The following is a 19,167-nucleotide window of genomic DNA, read 5'->3' on the forward strand; positions in this document are numbered from 1 at the left end:
CCCAAATGACTTTAAGTATGCCCACACACCAGTCATTTTGCTTGGGCCACTCTCAGGAGGAAAGCAAAAACAAACTGAGCTCTTTTCAAACATCTTATGAGTCCATAGAGTGGCAGGAAAGCAATCTTAAGAGCACAGAGGAGGAAAGGTAAAGGCCTCAAATGAAAACTAAATACGAAGGGACATTTGAAAGAATGAACCAAGGAATAATCATCTTAATGAAGTAGGAAGCAGAGACAAGGACAATTCTTTTGTTAGAAATTTACCACCCACACTCAGAATACTTAAATTTTCGGGAAAAAACAGGCAACATGCAGAGCAGAGGAACACGGTTTCAAACCACATCTATTTTAGAAATGTGCTAGCACGAACTTCATTTCTTTCCCACCACCCGTAGTTCTCCAGACCTTCCAGGGCAAATTTCTGGGATCTTCTGACGACAAAAAAGATGAGGTAGCCACTCCCAGCAAGTGTGCATAGGGCTAAGAAGTTAGCAAGAACCCTCAGGAATCTAGTCAAGTGAATATTTTCCTCTTTTCGGCTCTCCTGCTCCTCCACGATAGCTTCCTGCACTTGTTAGAAAGAAAATCTTATGAGTACTTTAATGGTCAAGACCCCACATTGCTTCCCTAGTTGTTAGAAGTCAGTTAAATAAATTACCAAGACGTACACCTGGATATCATGTTTTGACATGAACCTACATTGTGTCATAAAATCTGGTTTAGACACTGGCGGACCTTGGGGTTTTGTCTCCCAGAGTTCACCTTGTTTAGATTGAGTGTGTCCCCACTGAGTCCCATTATACCTGTACTCGTGTGCCAAAAAGAAACCAGCATGTTCTGTGAGCTTGTGGGGTGCTGTGCAGCTGAGTGACCCAGCAGGATAGATGTGTGAATTGCTGTCAGAAAAGGAAGTGACACACCTTTAAAATGTGCATTTGTGAGAATGAGAAAAATGTTTAATTCAGAAGGAATGAACAGACTGTTTAGATGTAGGAATCTCAAAAAAAGGCAGACAGTGCACAGCTTCAGACTGAAGAATAAAACATTTGTTGGCCAGTATTGATAAATATTAAGACTCAGGTGTAACTATAATCTACAGCTCTGACTCTTACCAGCAGAAAGGGCTTTTGCTCTGAAGTGTCCTCATGAAAGGGAGTTTGGTTACAGCTTCTCATTTTGACATAAAGATCAGCTGCACAGAAGGGAAGCTGAACTCCTGCATTGCAATAATTACTCTGCATGGTTCTGTTTTTCTTACAACTTCCATTTGTTACATAAATGAAAGGCTTGAGCAAAACTCCCATGACTTCACCCAAGACAAAACTTCTCTTTCTTTCTGAGGTTCTTTGCTCATTTGCAAAGATAGCAGTAAAGCTTCATGAGTTTATTTCTTAAAATTGTCTCTGTCTCTACTAATTTGCATTCCTCTCCAAATAGCTTTTAGCAACTGAGCACAGTAGGTGTGTAGGGAAAGGAAAGGTGGGAAGGATGTTGTGTGGGACTGGATAATGCAATCAGTGCTCGGTCCTCCAGCTCCCATGTTGTTATGTTGTTGGTGTGACTTAAAGTCTAGCACCTTGATTATTACCTGGCAACTCCTTCCCAGTGTATTCCCTGTACATTATTACGTTTAAAATTAAACTTTCTTTTCCATGCTGCATTGGTGTGTCCCAGTGACCCCAGAGTAGAAACACATTCTTTAACATTCAACATATTGAATATATCCCCTTCACCGTTTTCACAGCAGTGCATCTCACATCCTGCCCCAGATTCCTCATACAATGACTCCTGAAGTCAACATAGCCTATAAATTGAAGAGACCTGAAAATGCCTTGTATTGCCTTGCAAACTGGGATTTATTTGATAATTAATTTCAAAATAAAAGCTTTTTTTTAGGCAAGGAAAATAACCTCTTTTTCTCACTGAAATGCAAGTATATACCAAAATTCTGAGGCTAATTCTGATATGATGAATAGCCCTTTATAGATGATCCTATTGCTTTATCTTATGGTATCTCTTCCACGTAGCAAGAGAAAATGATAATGTGAGGTTGGCAAAATGTTGCCAGCATTAAAAAAAGAAGTTTTTCAGACTAGCACCAGAGAAAATAGAAGACATCAGAGATAAGGAAAAGGAGGAGATTATTTTGCAGTAGAATCATTTTTCTAAAACTAGTATTGCAGTCACAAAGAACACAAAAGATGTTGTTAACGCTTTTTTCTTCCACAATCAAAAAAGAAAAAACTAAGACCACAAAGCACAAAGAACCGTACCCAGAAGGGTATAGAGCTGACAGTTCTTGTTTAATTTTCAAGGCTCCTGCACAACTAATACTTGACCTTAGTTCCATTTGGTTAACACCAGTGTGACAGACAAATCAGGTTACCTCTCCTTTGTGAACTCTACTTTACCTTAAAGCTTGTTGTGATGGAGGCAAACTTATTATCTGCTGTCTCAGGATTTCCAATCAAGTAGTCCCAGCTTGTGAACATTTTCCAGCTGAAATTAAAACTAGTATCATCCCCACCACCATCATCATTCGCATTTCTTGCCATTCTACAAATGCCAGAAAGACAGATGAAGTCCTTGTTAGAAATATTTCTGAAACGTGAGCATGACTTTTAAATTGTCCCTAAATTCTAACATTGTTCTGGGAAAAAAAAAAAAAAAGTTATTGAATTTAGTTATGTTATACTAAACCTGTAACATTTAGTCTGAAACAAGTGAGAAGGATAGAGATTTTCATATTTAGACAATCTATAAGCACATTTTCATGAGAGAGAATTAATTTATTTCATTCACACGTCAGAGAAACTCTGCTGGAGAGAAAACAATATCAAGAAAATCTCTGAAATGGAGAGATGCAACACATCCTGAACTGTCACAGATTTTATTAGAGACTTCACAAAGAAAAAATCTAAAATAACAAGCCAGAACAAAATGTGGTTATTACCATATAACAGTATTTCCAGTACAGCTTCCTTTTCATCTCCTATGCAATTATCACTTATCAACAAGATCGATAACAGTATCCAGAAGCCTCAAATTATTTCTTTAGTGATTTGACTTAAATAGTAACTTCTTTATTTCAAAGCATTGTCATTCATGTAATAATAGTGGTCTTGCTTCTATGTACTTTATTACTTAATTCAAACCATTAAGCACAAGGATGGAGTATATTGGTAGAGTACAAACCACCTAGCCTTCAGTATTGTATTGATTTCTTGGTCAGGAAAAGTTCACTAATGCAGCACAGTTATGTTATTAATATCAGTACATTCCGCATACCTCATTTTTAACGGTTCAGTAAAATACATACTGTCAAATCTGAGAAGACAATAATAAGTAAATAACACCCGAAATATTTTTGAGCGGTCATAAACCAGTACCAGGCTTGTGTTTTTTTGTTTTGCTGCTCATATACAAAAGGGACAGACGTCATGAAAAGTTCTTGTTAGGATCTGTCCTGCAGCTTGTTTCTAGACTAAAATATTTCCTTCTCAAGAGCTCCAAATGAAATAGTGAAGAGTCTTGTGGTTGGGATATGATTTCTTTGAGAGCAGAGATATTTTTATTTTATGTTATGTACTGAAAGAGATGCAAAGAGGAGCCCTAAATATAAATATTTTCCCTAATTAGAATAATAATGCTTAGTATCCTCCCTACCTCTTTAACATAGACATTCGCTTTTCCTGATCTTAGTTAACAGCAGACAAATGATATCACCTTCTGTTACACTGCTTTTAGTTTCTGTCACGTGACCACATGGGAAGTTAACCCATACAGTTTTTTCCTCAAGGATATTCCTTCATTTGGGCCACAGGGATTTTCTTCTAGAGGGTTCTTTTTTTTTTTTTTTTTTTCTGAGTTGCAGTCACTGAAATGCAATTATCTGAGACTAAGAATTTTCTAATTTTCACAGCTACGTTATAAAAAGAAAAGAAAGGAGTTTTGAGCCAAAACTATTACTTTTTTATTGTACTACTTTGTTCCTCCTTCAAAATACATATATGTAACTGCAGACTTTATTTTTTTCTTCTGAAATTCTTCTTTCCCTATGCAGAAACCACATCACATTTGAAAAAGCGAACATGAATTAACCTAGTGCTCATGCAAGTAAAAAATATTGACTTCAGGACAAAACAGTGGAAATATCAGCTGCAATTTTCTCTGTATTGACAAGAGTCCTTGAATCTTGACTTGCAATGATCTGGTTTTTTTCACTGTAGGCATCTTTTAAAGCCACCAAAATAGCTGGCTGTATTGTTGTAGTAGGTCACCTGCTTGAATCAAGATTATTAGAAGTCATATTCCTTGGCAGCTTATCCCCTTAGAAACTGCCAGAATTATCAAAGTTTATTCCAATAATGAATTTAGCTATATAATAACAATTTTATTTCATTTAAATTCTTATCTTAAGACTATATTCAAGTCCAGCATTTAAGAGCTGAAAAACTAATGTATCACCAGTTTTACTGCCTAGGCCCTGTTTCACTTACCTCTATGATTAAATCTTTACAATGGCCAGTAGCATTAATTCTACACTACTGTGCAAATGTGAGCTCTCCGCTATAGTCTTGCTGAGACTCATTTGCTGCTGACTGTGAATTACACACAGTATTATTTGACATATGTTTCTTTGTTTCTTCCCTTCTTCCTTCGTAAAAGAATTTAACTCACATAAAGTATCATTAAAGGTAGAACAACTGAATTTCCTGGATATTAGCTGATTTTCTGCTAGATGCAGAGTATTACGAAACAATGGGCTGAAATTCAGGAGGGAAGTGTTAACTTATTGTAGCAAATATTTTTCCTAGTTCCACAACACTGTGACACAGTTTCTTGTGTAAAACAATAGATAAATAAACATAGAGTGAAGGAATCCTACATGACTTGGACTTTGCACTTGATGTTGCATTGTCCTGCTCTTAAAAGTATTATATTTTTATAAGGTAGTCTCAGTGATCAACAGTGGAATTATCTGCCTTTTTGAATGTACTTTATTTGAGATCCAAGGAGAACTTACGTTCGAATGACAATCATAAAGCTGTAGCCAATAGTCCCAACACCAACAAGAAAATATGAAAGAGGCATCCTGAACTTGAGCCATCCAATTGTCCTCTGGTTATTGTAGTAACCATAAAAGAGTACAGAATACTGTGCAAAGCCCTGAAAAGTCATCAAAAAATACAATGTCATGTCTGTTAAATATGCACGTAGTCAGAAATTGTACCAATAGCAGTGTACTGAAATATCCGTTTCAATGCATTCTAACAGGTGTAAGCATCACTATAATAAATGTCACAGGGTAAAAAAAAATTCTCCTTTCATCTAGAAAGACCTAGAATACTTCATGGCAACTTTTAAATCTTTTATCTTTAAAATTATTCGAGGGCATTCTATGATTTTATGAGTGAAAAGGTTTTTATCCACATACTTCTTGTTGTAAAGGCAAAAACACTTCAGTTTACAAAATTTGCATTAAAAATTATGTACAGGTAAAATGCCAGACTTTTAACTGAATTTTCACATTTCTAAAATTTACTTTTATAGCCTATTTGATATAAAATTCTCATATATCTTCTCTGCCTACCAGTGCTGTCTGCTGTCCATTGTGAAATCATTCGACATACGTGAACCAATAGTTAGTTGCATGTTACGGATGATTATCCAGTATGCAGGGGGTTTTAACAATATTATTCAAAAAGTCTTGATTTAGTAATCAACATATCTCATTTTAATTCATATTGGAATAGCTTTGAGAAATGTGCCTACACAGAACAGATGTTCTTCTACGATAAAGGAACTATTGTTATAGAACACATTTGTTGCTAACTACTAGCATAACATATTCAAATTCAATAGTACGGCTTCTGCATCTTTTTGCTCATTAAAGTTTCCTATAATTCCAACTGAGCCTAAGTTTCAATATAGCCTAACACAGCTTTGGAGAGCCTTTTGGGTCCCTCAGATTACTAAAATGCTTTTTAAGTCACTGTGTTCTGAAAAGTCAGAGATAATTCCTCCACTGAGTGTCATTCCGTACGCTGTTTCCTGTGCATTGCCTATTGCATTTCACCATGAGACCCAAAATATTTTTTTAGCTGTGTAAAAGTATTTATGGAAGATCTTTTTCACTCCTTCCCAAGACTAACATAAAAGAGGGGTGAGATAAGAATATTGGTAAAACATTTAAATACAGCAAAATCCAAAATTGTGTCTCTCTGGCATATCTGAGAGTGTGCAAGTGCACAAAAAGCAAAAGTGCAAGTGCAAGGCTATCAAGTGCACAAAAGCAAAAGATTTGTTGAGCTCATCTTTTCTTTACTGTCCTAAAAATTGGTGGGAGCTTGAGTTTCTTGTTTTATGACAAAAAAATGTTTGCTGATCTGGGTTCATTTATTTGTAACTTGGTAGCATACAAGAATTGCTAACAGATGAAAGATATCATTTCCTGTGATGTTCAATTAAAGATGTCATTGTCTTCAGGGAGTATTTGTCAATCTGACATGAAAATTCTTTTTTCTCATCAATATTTCAGGTGATCCTTCTCTTGCACTGCCTTATTCTGTTTATTAGTTTTTCATTTGCTCCTTGTGTGAACTGCTACTCTGTTATTTACTATAATTTCTTCTTCAGAGCTGTCAGATCCTGTTTCTGACACCTATTATAAACTTCCTCTCTCTTTCCATCATCTGTCTTCATTCATTTTTTCTCAAATATGTTTCTTTTTAAAACTTTGTTCCCATTCGCTGTATAATCCTCTTCTAGTCTCTATTCTCCTTACAAAATCTCCAGGTTACTATGATTCCTTTTTCTCCAGTATCGCTCTGATGTTTCTCATTTATACTGTCATCATCATTATCTAATTTCCCATCTACATGTCTAGATTTATTCTTCATTTCACTCAAATATACAACTCTTAATGAACGACACCCACTATCATTTCACGCAGCAGTCATTACAAAATGTAACATGTGGCTTTTTAGAAAGATCATTCTACCCTTTTGCATCCAAGGAAGCTCCATCACTTTATGTGGTAAAATAAAGCAGAAATAATCTGTTCACTTTCTGTACCTTTAAATGTTGTGATTTTTACCTATTATTACAAGATTTTCTTTAAATTCTGTTGCCTACAGTTAACAAACCTAAAAGATTTGCTTGTAAATGAGAAAATGGGTATATCCAGTCAAGATTTTCCAATGTTCTGTCGTTTTGCAACCTCATTTTAACTCCACTGATAGCTGCAGATTCAAAATAGAGCCAAGAAAGATAAATAAAGGACCAAAATCTGGTGTTGTTGGAGTCCCCACATAAAAGTATTGCGTCACAAACCGGGACCTTGTTTGAGATTTGCATGCCAGATACTCCACAGCTTAACCATACTAAAAATGGCAATATTAGTAAGAAGCATAGACATGTACCCTGTACCCTTTTTATGAAGGCATCCTATTGGAAAGGGGACAGGTATGAAAATCTGTCTATGCCCCTCCTGTGATTGTCTACATAGAGCAATCATAGGCTTACATACAGCCTGCACATTTCTCCCCATTGGCATAGGTGGAACGGAACCCTACATGCACCAAATCTGCAGAGAGTGGTAATTTTTAAATGAGGGGCTAAATGTACACAGAGAGCTCACTTTTAAACAAGTCATTCTGCAGACAGCTGGAAAGGATGGACTGCAAACTGGAGGAACGTGCACCTGAGTTTATTTTTCCAAGAAATGGGTCTCCTTCCATCATCATATTCATGCTTGGTTTTGCTAAAAGAACACTAGTGTTAAAAGATACACATATTCATAACTCCTTATAAGTCTTGGTATGTCTTACAGAAGGGAGCAGCAGATTGAGGGAGAAATCACACTCAGTTCAGTGGATGCTGCTTCTATTAATCTGAAGGAAAACCTTAACTAAGTGTTTGCATCCTTTCACAGCTGAAGAGAACCTTTTGATGACATTGACTGCACACCAGAGAGAAACCTACCATCCTTCAATGCACCATGTTGTACTACCAAACTTCTTGTCAGCTGACTTTATGCTAAGTTGTATCATTTATATAAAGTGGCTGACTACAGTGGCATGGCATATGCAAAATTAGATAAAACTGTTGTTTTCAGGAATTAAAAACAGAATGACATCTTTAGGAACATACCATTAGCTTGGCACTACAGGAGTTACAGATCCATAGGCTAAACTGAGCATCACATTAAAGGCAAAGAATTAAGACATATTTCTCAATTCAGCTAAAATATCTGCAGATTCTATAAGGCTGAGAAAAACTAAAGATAGCACTGCGTGCTTTAGGAAGTCTACAGAGCACATTAATGGATTTTCTTTTTTTTCCTAAGTCACACTGCATCCTCAAATTCATAACCTTAATCATATAAAAGCAGAGGACAAAATTCACCTATAAGAAACAGAAAGTCAGTACCCAGGGATGTGAATGCAGCTTCGAGACTTCTCCCCATGTGGTTTTGTATTGCTGCGTATACTGAAATATGCATGCGGACACTCAGCTTCACTACATGTTTACTCTGAAGGAAACACTTATACCCAGAACATATAGGGGAGGGGGGGGAGGTAAATTACATCTATTGACATTTTCTTCTGAAATATTTGATATCTCTGAATATTAGGTACTGAAGTGAATAAGAGAATCATCAAAAAGTCATGTGAATATGCAGTACTGCAAGCTTAAGTATACTTACACTAAAATCCCAGAGAGTAGCAAAGTTCATAGCACTTGCTTCTTCAGCTCTTGGGACAGTTTTTCTAGGTAAAGAGCCATACGGCTTCCCCATCAAAGCCTGGAACCAAAAAATTAGAGCAATTCACATTTTAAAGCAAAATACCAAGAAAGAGAAGTGACAGTTATCCCACTTCTGCTCAGCCACAGTACAAGTCCTCACAAAGTCCTTTCCAGGCTTTACCCTGAAAACTGTTGAACATTTTCTGTTTTGGTTTCAGTGGAAGATCGATCTTGCTATTGAAATGCTGTAATAGAAAGCTCTTGGAAATTCCTACTTGACCTTTTCCCATCTGCTTACTAGAAGACAAGAGGATATGGAATACTGAAATCAAGGGGATGGCACAATACTTTTAATTCCATATAAACCCTCTTTTTAGGAAGACAATATAGCATCTCAAGCGAACTAGAAAAATATTCTATTTCACAGATATGATTTCTGCCTGAATTACATCTGCCCTGAGCAGCACTATTAAATGATGCTGCACACAGTGCAAAACATGAGGGGTCTCTCATGACTTTACAGGCCTGCTGGACCTTATCAGCATGTGAGTGTTAAGGCAGGTAAAAAGGAGCCATGGTGACTCAGAGGCCTGGAGTGCATCTTTCTATTCAAATGCACACTTTAGTCAAGATACTCTACTTGTCAGCCTCTTAGTCTCAGTTCCTCTTCTCCACAGAAAAAAAAGTTTAGCACAATCCCAGACGATGCAAAAACACTTTCAGAACACGTCTATTTCAAGACATTTCTCTGTAGAGAAAACTGTCCCCAAAGAAACTACATCTTTAAAGCCTTAGTACAAATTAATACTTTTAAATGGAGCATAAAGAGGTTAAAAATTCATTTAAAGGTCCAGTCCTATGAAATCTCACTGCAAAGACAGAAATTCACATAGCGATTCTCAATAATAATTTAAAAGATTCCCACCTCAGGGACCATTACAAGTCCAAAGGTCAGTCCAAAGAGAATCATGTTTATTCCATACATCCAGCGCAAGAATATGAAATAAGATGCTACTGATGAGCCAAAGTGACCTATGAAAATATGAGAAGTAAAAAAAGATGCCAGATAGATCAGTCCTTTTATGTTATTTTACCTCAAGATGAAGACACTAAGAGTTTTTTTAAAATAAATAAAATCAGGGGAGGCTTTTTTTTTTGCTTTATACTATAATTCTAATAATTTTTTATAAGGTAGACCTTATAGCAGCCCTCTCAGTACCTAAAGGGGACCTGCAAGAAAGCTGGAGAGGGACTTTTTACAAGGGCAGGTAGCGATAGGACAAGGGGTAATCACTTTAAATTGACAGACAGGAGATTTAGATTAGACAGTAGAAAGTTCTTTACTGCGAGGGTGGTGAGGCACTGGAAGAGAAGCTGTGGCTGCCGCATCCTTGGCAGTGTTCAAGGCCAGGTTGGATGGGGCTTTGGGAAACCTGGTCTAGTAGAAGGTGTTCCTGCCCATGGAACAGGTGTTGAAACTAGATGTCCCTGCCAACCCAAACCATTCTATGATTCTATAACTGTAAATCACAATGCACAGACTGTACATGGACTTTACTCTTTTTCACCAATGAGGCAAGAAAAACAACAACCTCTGACAAGTGAAAAGCTTAGCTGAGGATGAGGATAATTTAGCTGTGGTTGCCCTTAACTACATTTCCGGACTGAGCAGGTCCAAAAAGAGGGCCACAGGGAACATGATAAAAATCAGCTTGCACCAGCTGTGAAGAAAACCAGTACAGGTTTCACCAGTGTTTTGAGTTCACTCTGTGGTGCAACATGTTGCAATTATGAATGAAAGAGTAATACTTTAAAGTAGTCTTTAGCCATCTTTTCCTGCATCGAGAGCTTCATTATACTATGCATTGGCATGCAGATTTTCATGCACAATATAAATTTCAGCAGTGCAATGAAGAGGTTCTCCCTGTCCCAACTCAGCAATGTGTGTTTTCCATAAAGTCCTGTTGCACAGATATTGCTGAATATCTATTCTATAAGGAAAATAAGCATCTCTTTTCTAAATATAAATACTTAATCTACTTATCTACTTCTATCTCTCTTAACATCAAAAATAGATTTATCTATTGCCAACACAAGGATTGCTGCATGTTGTCTGAAGCTGGGCTCACTGTGCTAGAAAGGACCCTAATTTTCAAGCAGGAAGCCTACTTGAGACAGTCTAGAATTTCATGCTGGTACATGGCCTTTCTAGATACCTGGTGGCCTGGAAGAGTCAGACCAAACTGAAGAGGGTTGTAAAAAGAAGGTCCCTATTTTTTAAAGTGGGGAGCATTATGACACTAAGCAGAGGTTACAGATGAGTTTTGTTGCTAGGGCTTAAATGTAGCTAGTGCTTTCTTTTTTTCTTGTTTTGATTATTCCATTAATTTATTCTTTTATTTATTACAATTATATGAAATTATTGATTATAATTATCACATACAGAAAAACTCAATAATTTTAGTATCTAAACACTGACAATCCTTCTGCTGCCAGTTCAGAGGCTCACATAAACAATCCTCTTGTAAAGTTCAAATGTGTGATTAATGCAAGTTTCTAGTTTAGGACACTGTATGAAAAGTTTAAAACAGAGGTCTGTCTTATCTGCCAAAATTAATAATAATTAATAATGAATAATATTTTTTTATATATATTCTTCTTAACACATCCAAGGTGTGGTAGAGTGACTGTTGAATTACCTGACTTTATGTGGTCAAGATGGTTTTGTATGTCTACAAGTGGCCTTGAAGTAAAATCAGAATTATTTCTTCAAAGCAGACAAGAATGCTTAAGATTTCCCTGTAGCATTAGCTGGTCTCTTTCATAGATTATTCAGACCTATCCTAAAGGAGCTTTTTGTTTATTGAAAGTACCTTTTTGAAGTCTGTTTAAATTTTGCCATCAAGCTGAAACTACAGTAACAAAAAAAAAAACCTCAATAAAACTTGTGTCTTGTACCTTAGGAGTTCCCAAGCATACCAGTATAACTCAAGATACAGAAAATTTGATCAGCATGAAGGATTTTCTTTCTACATCTTTCTAGTGTGTAAGTAACAGCCCAAGGAACTTTTTGATCCAGTAGCACTGCCAGGCACAGATGCATCAGCTTTCCCAGTCCAACACATTCTTCATTTAACCTCTGTCCCTAAAGCTGTAGTATTTCTATTGACTTTATGTGAATTCAGCCCTTCTGTTGTTCTCATGAAGTGTGTTTATTTCAACACTGCTTTTCCCTTTAGTTTTCCTACATCAGTTAGGCAGTGGTAGGGCAGCACAGCTACCGATTCTCTTCAGTTTGCGTGAGAGAAAACTTTCTATGTCATCTAACATTGTTTTACCAGTACAATATTTCTTTAAAAGTCAAAGAAACCTTACACAGTAGTTATCTAACTGATCCACTATCCAGGACCTTAATTCACTTTTCATTTGCTATCTATCTACTACCCTGGCTACTTTTGAAAATGGATCAATGCCCAACAGCACTACGTAAGTGTAAGCATCAGAGGTTTTTTAAAAAAAAAGCCTCTAGTACATGCTAACTCCTGAGCTGCACCAAAAAGACAGATCATTCTATTAATATATGGCTTGACCTCCTTCGCTTTATTGATCCTCTAGATTTCGAAGTAGGTACCAGTGATGCTTGGTTGGTCATATGCAGTTTTTTACAAGGACTAAAGGACAAATATTAGTGTTTCTCAGTGGTTAGAAAATCATATTTACTTCACCTGTTTTCTACTGTAAACATGTACTGCCTTTTGCTTGGGATTTTTTAGCAAGGAGCTCACTTTGAGATCAGAAAGTGCAAATTGTCTTCACATGAGAGCATAGAGCTGACTCATGCTGAGAAGTTTACTGGTTGGAAGCTAACAACTCTAACGGTTTGCTGAGCATAAAATATTCCCTAACATAAAGGTATTTAGCCAAATGAAAATGTTCCCTATACAGAATAGTCTGCACATAACTGTCAGGTTCTTGCATTCATGCTCTTGCTGCTTACACTTTTTTTAAGCTAGGATCACACAAGATTCAAACAGAACTCTCATAAATTCCTGCATCTCTTTCAGGTGCTATTGACATTACCTCTTCTTATGCCCTGTTAACACTTATACTTCTGTGCATAGTGACTGCCTTTGGAAAGAAAATTACTTATAGCATAGTGTTAGCAGTGATCATCAAGGATTATATAAGTTTTATTTCTAGTTTCTTTGGGTTAAGAGACTGCTTATAGAACTATAATCCCAGCTGTTGGAAGAAGTAGGAGCTACCCATGAACATTGCTTTTTCAAATATATTTAACTGGCGAATGAAATATATCAGACACTTGTGTGTATGCATGTGTTCTGGTGGAAAAATTATCAAAAAAAAAAAAAATTAGTTTAAAAATGCTAACCTGCGTAGTGACAGAGAAAGCAGTTGTGCAGGCCAAACTCTGTAGTGGAGAACTAAGCGAGCACATTTGGCATCATCAGATTTCCAAGAATGGTCCAAACAGCCTACTTTACCTGTCACAATCTGATGTCATTTGTTGCTTGTTTCACTGTACTGTCTCCTCTAAAACTGAGCTGACATGTAGACAATACTCCCTCAGATTTCCTTCATGCAGCCATATTTTGTTACATAAGACTGCAGTCCATGGGAGCAGACATGGCTACAGACTCATCACAAACAATGTTAACCAACAACAGTAACTATAAAAGTATTGATCCTGGTGTCCAAGCCTAGAGTTGAACCATTTTCTTCAACCACTCCTCAGTATTTTGGGTCGACTGAAGGATCCAGTGGTTACATGAAAGGTGTTACCTGTTCCAAGATTCTTTAAGGTGTTCCAATGTTCTGCATTTAGCAAGTCTTATGTGAAGTCTTAAGCAACCAAAGATATTTCTCTGCCAAATTCTTTACAAGCAGCATCAGGCACATTCTGTTCACTTTCTGATGTCATGTGTTTAAGTTAGTACTGTTATTGTTGTTTTACGAGGGTTTGAACTAAGCCCCAACACGCCTCTCCTTGCGAAGGTACTACTGCTTCTTTAACACAACTGCATGTCTGAAGACAATAATTGTTAAGCACGTTTCTTTCCCTGGAGTTCACACACAGAAGCTTGAAGCTGAGCGTTGAAAAGGTGGCTGCTCCTCCTATCTGTTCGGTACCTGATCTCTGACCAAATATAGAGATTTTGATCACAGATTGATATAAAAATGATTTTACAAATGATTGCATAGTGAGTCTGCCAACCTGAAATTTTGGAAATGCAGGGTAGTCCTTGACTCAGCACCAACAGTTTTTTAAATGCCAAGAAACACAGGATTACTCTTTCCCTCTTAATAAACATGCAATACATGCACCACCTACATATACATTCAGAGCACAATTGATTTTCTAGAAAAAGTTGAAGCAGTAGTTTTTTGGATTTCTGTGACTCAATGTGTCTTAATCTTTACTTTCCCTTACACACAGACTGTACTTTTTCCATTTAAGTTTCCCCTAATTCTCCTTTTTTTAATACCTAAATCCCCTTTTTTGTTCTTGGCAGTTTTATCAGTGTCATCATTAAGATGACCTTGATCTTAGTACTAAAAACACATTAATATGAGGTACATCCTGAGAGCTACTGCTTGGATTAACCAGAATCAAGTAAACTGGGACTGAAAACTCTTTTCCTCAGCAATATTTCAAAGCTTTTCCCTTGAAATCAAGCCTTATTCTAGACTATACTTTCTGAACAAAATTCAGTGTATGCTAAACAGATAAAAAATAAGTAGAAAAAGAATAAACAATTTTACCTGTTGAGATTATTAAAAGTTACTATCCCACTGTCATTTGGGGACCTTCCAGGTAACAGTAAAACTGTTACTCATTTAAATGAAAAACTAAATAGATTTAAAAGCAAGACTGGAAAAATTGCCCTATTCTGGTTTTTTGCATTCTGATTTTACAGGGAAACAAATGTATCTGTTGGAAGTTATCACTAGCAGAACAGCTTGTGCCATGACTACTTCCTTACAGAAACTTGGAGAAATGTTATTCTCACAAATCCTCAAGATGTCTATTATATGTCCAGACCAGTAGGAGACCACATATATCTAACTGCTGAGATTGATTTTAACTACACGCATGCAGCAGCTTCTTTCTAAACTCCACCTCAAGTGAGTAGATAATTTGTTCAGCAGTCCATAGACCACATGTTTCAGGACATTATATAAGCTCTTCTCAAGGACTATTTTGCAGTCAAAACAGCACAAAATTTACAATTTATCATTTTCCTGTTATTCTACTGTTCTGGTAGTTGACTTTTGATGCAAACTGCAACTTCTTCCAAAGGCAACTTCTCTAAAATCAGTTTGCATCACATTCATCAGTGGCAAGCTTCACTCAGGTACCTGTGTAATTATGCTAAATCTCCTTCAAAGAAAGGACTGAATTTTAAATGCATCACTGGAACTTAAACACAAAACTGACATCCCAAAAACCTACTCTCAAACATAAACATAGTACTAAGTACCCTGGGTGTTTTTATATTTATGCTTAATATATGGGAACAACTAAGACCACTGCTGTTTTCTCTGTGTTGTATTATATGGTTGAAAATGAGAGAAATAATGCCAAAATACTACTTGCATAAGGTTCAAGATGATGAAAAAATATCACAGAAATAATTATAGTATAAATACAGACAAAATAAAATGAACATAGGCAACGTCTAAATCCTAATTCCACTTTCAGGGATTAACTTCATCACTGGCTGCTAAACTATGTATTCAAGATTTTTATCTGTAAATTGATTAACATTCTCTCGAGGAAATTTTCAACTAGCTATAATATCAAGCTTAATAAATATTAAGAAAAAATAAATATTTGTTGAGTTTATACTATACATTGAATACAGACCTTTCTTTCTGAAGTATTGATAAGTAACTTACCCTTTTTACATGCATCAGGAATATGATACTAGATACTATTCTTTATTACCTTCCTTAAGTACTTACTTTCAATCTCCTTAATTTTCATTTCCCAGGGTATGCAGGCTGTCTTAAAATTCTCAAAATCTCTCTGAAATTTCATCCATTTCTGAAATGGGTCACAGATAAAAAAGACCACCGTTATCTCAGTGCCCAGATGCTGTTTCCCCTTGAGCTAATGTAACCCCTTAATCATTCACAGTATCCTTTGGCAGAGCCCACTGCAAGAAGTGCTAGCTTATGAAGAGCCATCTTCTTTCGTTTGTTCTGAATATGTCTTCTACTGCCTTTGTGTGAAATCCCTATTTCTTTCACAAGAAAAATGATTAAATAATCCCTACTTTTCATTCCGTTCATTTTTTTTTTTTAGAATTGTTTCTGAGAACTTAATTTATTTCCTGTGTTATTCAAAGTTCAGATCTGGACCTCAAACTGTGTTGTTTAATTACAATTATTTTACACAATAGTTTATCTATTACATAAGTGTAACTTCTCTAATAGAGCTTCTTGTGCCCAGCTCAGTTTGAAAGCCTCATTATTTTTTGTGAATATTAATGCTTATGAGATGTGACTCAGCAGATGCTTGAGTCTCTAATGTTTGCAGAAAGTCCAGTCTAACTAAGGGTAAACCTGTCCATAACAAGTAACCTTACCAAATATTCTTAGCATCATTCTGCATAAGCATTTTAGTTTGGGGCAAAAGTGTGCTTTTAAAGTGAATCTCCCAAACCATCCTGATTTACCACACTTAGATATACATTGTAAAGCAGTGTTAGAGCATAAAACTAAGTCAAAAGATGTACTTGAGGACCATGTTAATCCACATCCACTGCTAGTGATTATTTATTCTTTGAGACCACAAAGGACTTATCTGTAAGAGAGACTTGCTAGAATACATATTGTGTGAACATTGTATCCTCGACAACCACTGTTAAGCCTTTCAGTCACAATCCTACAGAGCCATATTACTTCCTAGAATATATGTAGCCCTGGAACCTTAGCTCAGTGGAGATGTCTACAGCACTTTTTCTGTAGGGCAAAAAGACACTTTTTGATCCTTCACAGAAGGTTGTCTCAAGGGAAAGACTGAGCTTTGGATTCAAACCATGCAAAAACCAATATACACCAAGAGAAATTAATCTTCACAAGATACTAAACTCTTGCAAATTCTTGTAAATCAAGCCTCAATCAAATGGTGAGTTTGCATTAGAAATATTTTCATGCAAGAGCAGTGGAAATAAGTGTCAAAATGCAAAGAAAGACAAGGAATTCCGTTTATGTAGATTGGTATGTATGGCAATAATGGGCAAAAGGCTCTCCATTTGCATTACATGCAGTTAGTGAAATAATAAATTTACCTTGGTCATCATCACTTTGTATGCATAGAATTTTTTTCCTTTTCCTTTTCCAAGAGCACCTTCAAACTTTTCAACAAAAAGCTGGGCTTCCCTGGAAAATGAAGGCAAAAGAAAGATACTGATGATGCTACGGTAAATTTTATATTGTCTCTAATGTATCAATGTAATTTTTTATGTGTTCTAACTCCTCAAAGAGTTTTGTAAAATCTTGTTCCATTAGTAATGTTTGCAAAGAAAAGGGCTGAGATTTTGTATTTCACGGGAAAATAATTATATATAGTGCATACAGAACAAGCAACTTCAGTAATCTGCTCTCAAACAAATTCATTTGGAGTTCTGAGAGTTGCCTACATCCAGTTAATGTTCTCAAATATTTTTAGCCATAGTGACTTTCTTTCGCGGTTCAGCTGCTGCTCATATGTGCCTCTGACAAACTCTTATTCCTCCTGGTTCCACCTAATATAAATTTTTGTTGGGCTACCTAAGCAAAATTTATTTTCATTTTTTATTTTGGAAATATGTATACATTAATGCCTTGGTTCCTGTGTGTTTCACCTTCTCAAGGCTAGATTTAATTCAACTCTTGAGAATTTATGCGTATATCATTTCTAATTGCACCATTCTTAGAATAATTTTATAGAAGTGTAGTTTTAGTGGTTCCTAAAAGACTAAAATTTTGGTATAAGCATATAGAAGTTAAATAATACTATCATGCTACAAATATGAAATGAAGATTTTTAAATTGTTTTCAAAGGCATATTGGCTGTGGATTAAAACAATTTCATCTAATTTTTATCTGTAAATATGACTATCATAGAATCATAGAATGTTTAGTGTTGGAAAGGACTTTAAGATCATCTAGTTTCAACCCCCCCACCATAGGCAGGGCCACCACACACTAAACCATGTCTTCCAAGACTCTGTCCAGCCTGGCCTTGAACACTGCCAGGGATGGAGCATTTACCAAACTACACAAAAGTGTATTACTATTTTGTCATCACACTAGATGACTGTAAAGCTTTGTATATTATATTAGGATAGTACTAAACACTTGAGAAAATGCAGACTATTGGGAAAATGTTAGTTGTGATGCACAACTCTCCAGAAATGCTACAGATAAATTCACTGAGTAAAATAAATTCTCATGCTTATATCTTCTGTTCAGGTATTTTATACAAGCAAGCAAAAATATTTTGTTTAACTGCAAAATCTGACAATGGCATTGTCAGAATAGTGGTGTAGCTGTGATAAATGAGAATTAAAATTATGTATGAAGAACGGTATTAGCTGTGTCATAATTTCACTTAACTCATAGTTAAAAATCTTAACTACGATTTTTCTAAAAGATGGTTAAAAATCATCTTTTAAAATACTGTGTATTTTTAGTAACTAGAAATACTTGGGGTGATCTTCATGCTATCATTTGAAGAACTACCAAAATCTTTCCCCACTAGACACTCACTGTACCAGCTTCTTTCCCTCACAGTAACAAGGCTCCAAACGGCCTTTTGTTTCTACACTTCCCAATACTACAAAACTGAGCTACTGTATTTAGCTTTCAGTCTTTGAGAGCTTTCCACCTTTGATAGCCCTCTGAGCACTCTCACCTTCCAAGTGCTGGCACCTAAACCCAGATGGTGAAGCATTAGGATCAGTGCCAGTTAACCTGACCTCCCCAGGAGTTCAGCGTGCATTTTCCCACCACCTGAGATCCCCTTTCTTTCTTCAAAGACAAAGGTTGGCAGAAGCAAAAACTACACACAACGAAATGTATCCCAATGCAATCACTCCTTTTTTTTTTTTTTTTTTTTTTCTTTTTCCTGTGGTATAAGGCAAGTTCAAATTAAAAAACAAAACAAAACAAAACAAAACAAAACAGATCCAGTCACCACCCCAGCCACGCATTACACCTATTCACCCCTTCAAAGTGTTCCTCAGGGACTGAGTCAGTGTCTTTTTAATGCTCTAGATCCTTTATTCTCAGTTCTGCTTTTCTAGATCATATTTGTGTTCTGGATTTTGGAGTCTGATCTTTCTGTACTTTAGCTAACTTTGTCACTGACTGAGTCTTCTTTATTTTCCATAAATTGAGTCCTTCA

The 19,167-nt window shown here is 36.1% G+C and overlaps 1 protein-coding gene across 1 annotated transcript in view; it reads right to left on the minus strand.

Moving 5' to 3' along the window:
- The window catches only part of TMC1 (transmembrane channel like 1), a gene marked incomplete at both ends in the record, with an annotated part of 54,799 nt that overhangs the window by 18,946 nt on the left and 16,686 nt on the right, over window positions 1-19,167 (minus strand). Inside the window, 7 exons of the mRNA XM_080638305.1 lie at window positions 373-567; window positions 2,414-2,558; window positions 5,029-5,171; window positions 8,713-8,811; window positions 9,679-9,785; window positions 15,738-15,819; window positions 17,069-17,159. Coding sequence (XP_080494431.1) covers window positions 373-567; window positions 2,414-2,558; window positions 5,029-5,171; window positions 8,713-8,811; window positions 9,679-9,785; window positions 15,738-15,819; window positions 17,069-17,159 — 862 coding nt within the window. The remainder of the gene's footprint in view (window positions 1-372; window positions 568-2,413; window positions 2,559-5,028; window positions 5,172-8,712; window positions 8,812-9,678; window positions 9,786-15,737; window positions 15,820-17,068; window positions 17,160-19,167) is intronic.

This window comes from Psittacula echo (assembly GCF_963264785.1).
Source record: "Psittacula echo genome assembly, chromosome: Z".
In the NCBI taxonomy this organism is placed as follows: domain Eukaryota; kingdom Metazoa; phylum Chordata; class Aves; order Psittaciformes; family Psittacidae; genus Psittacula; species Psittacula echo.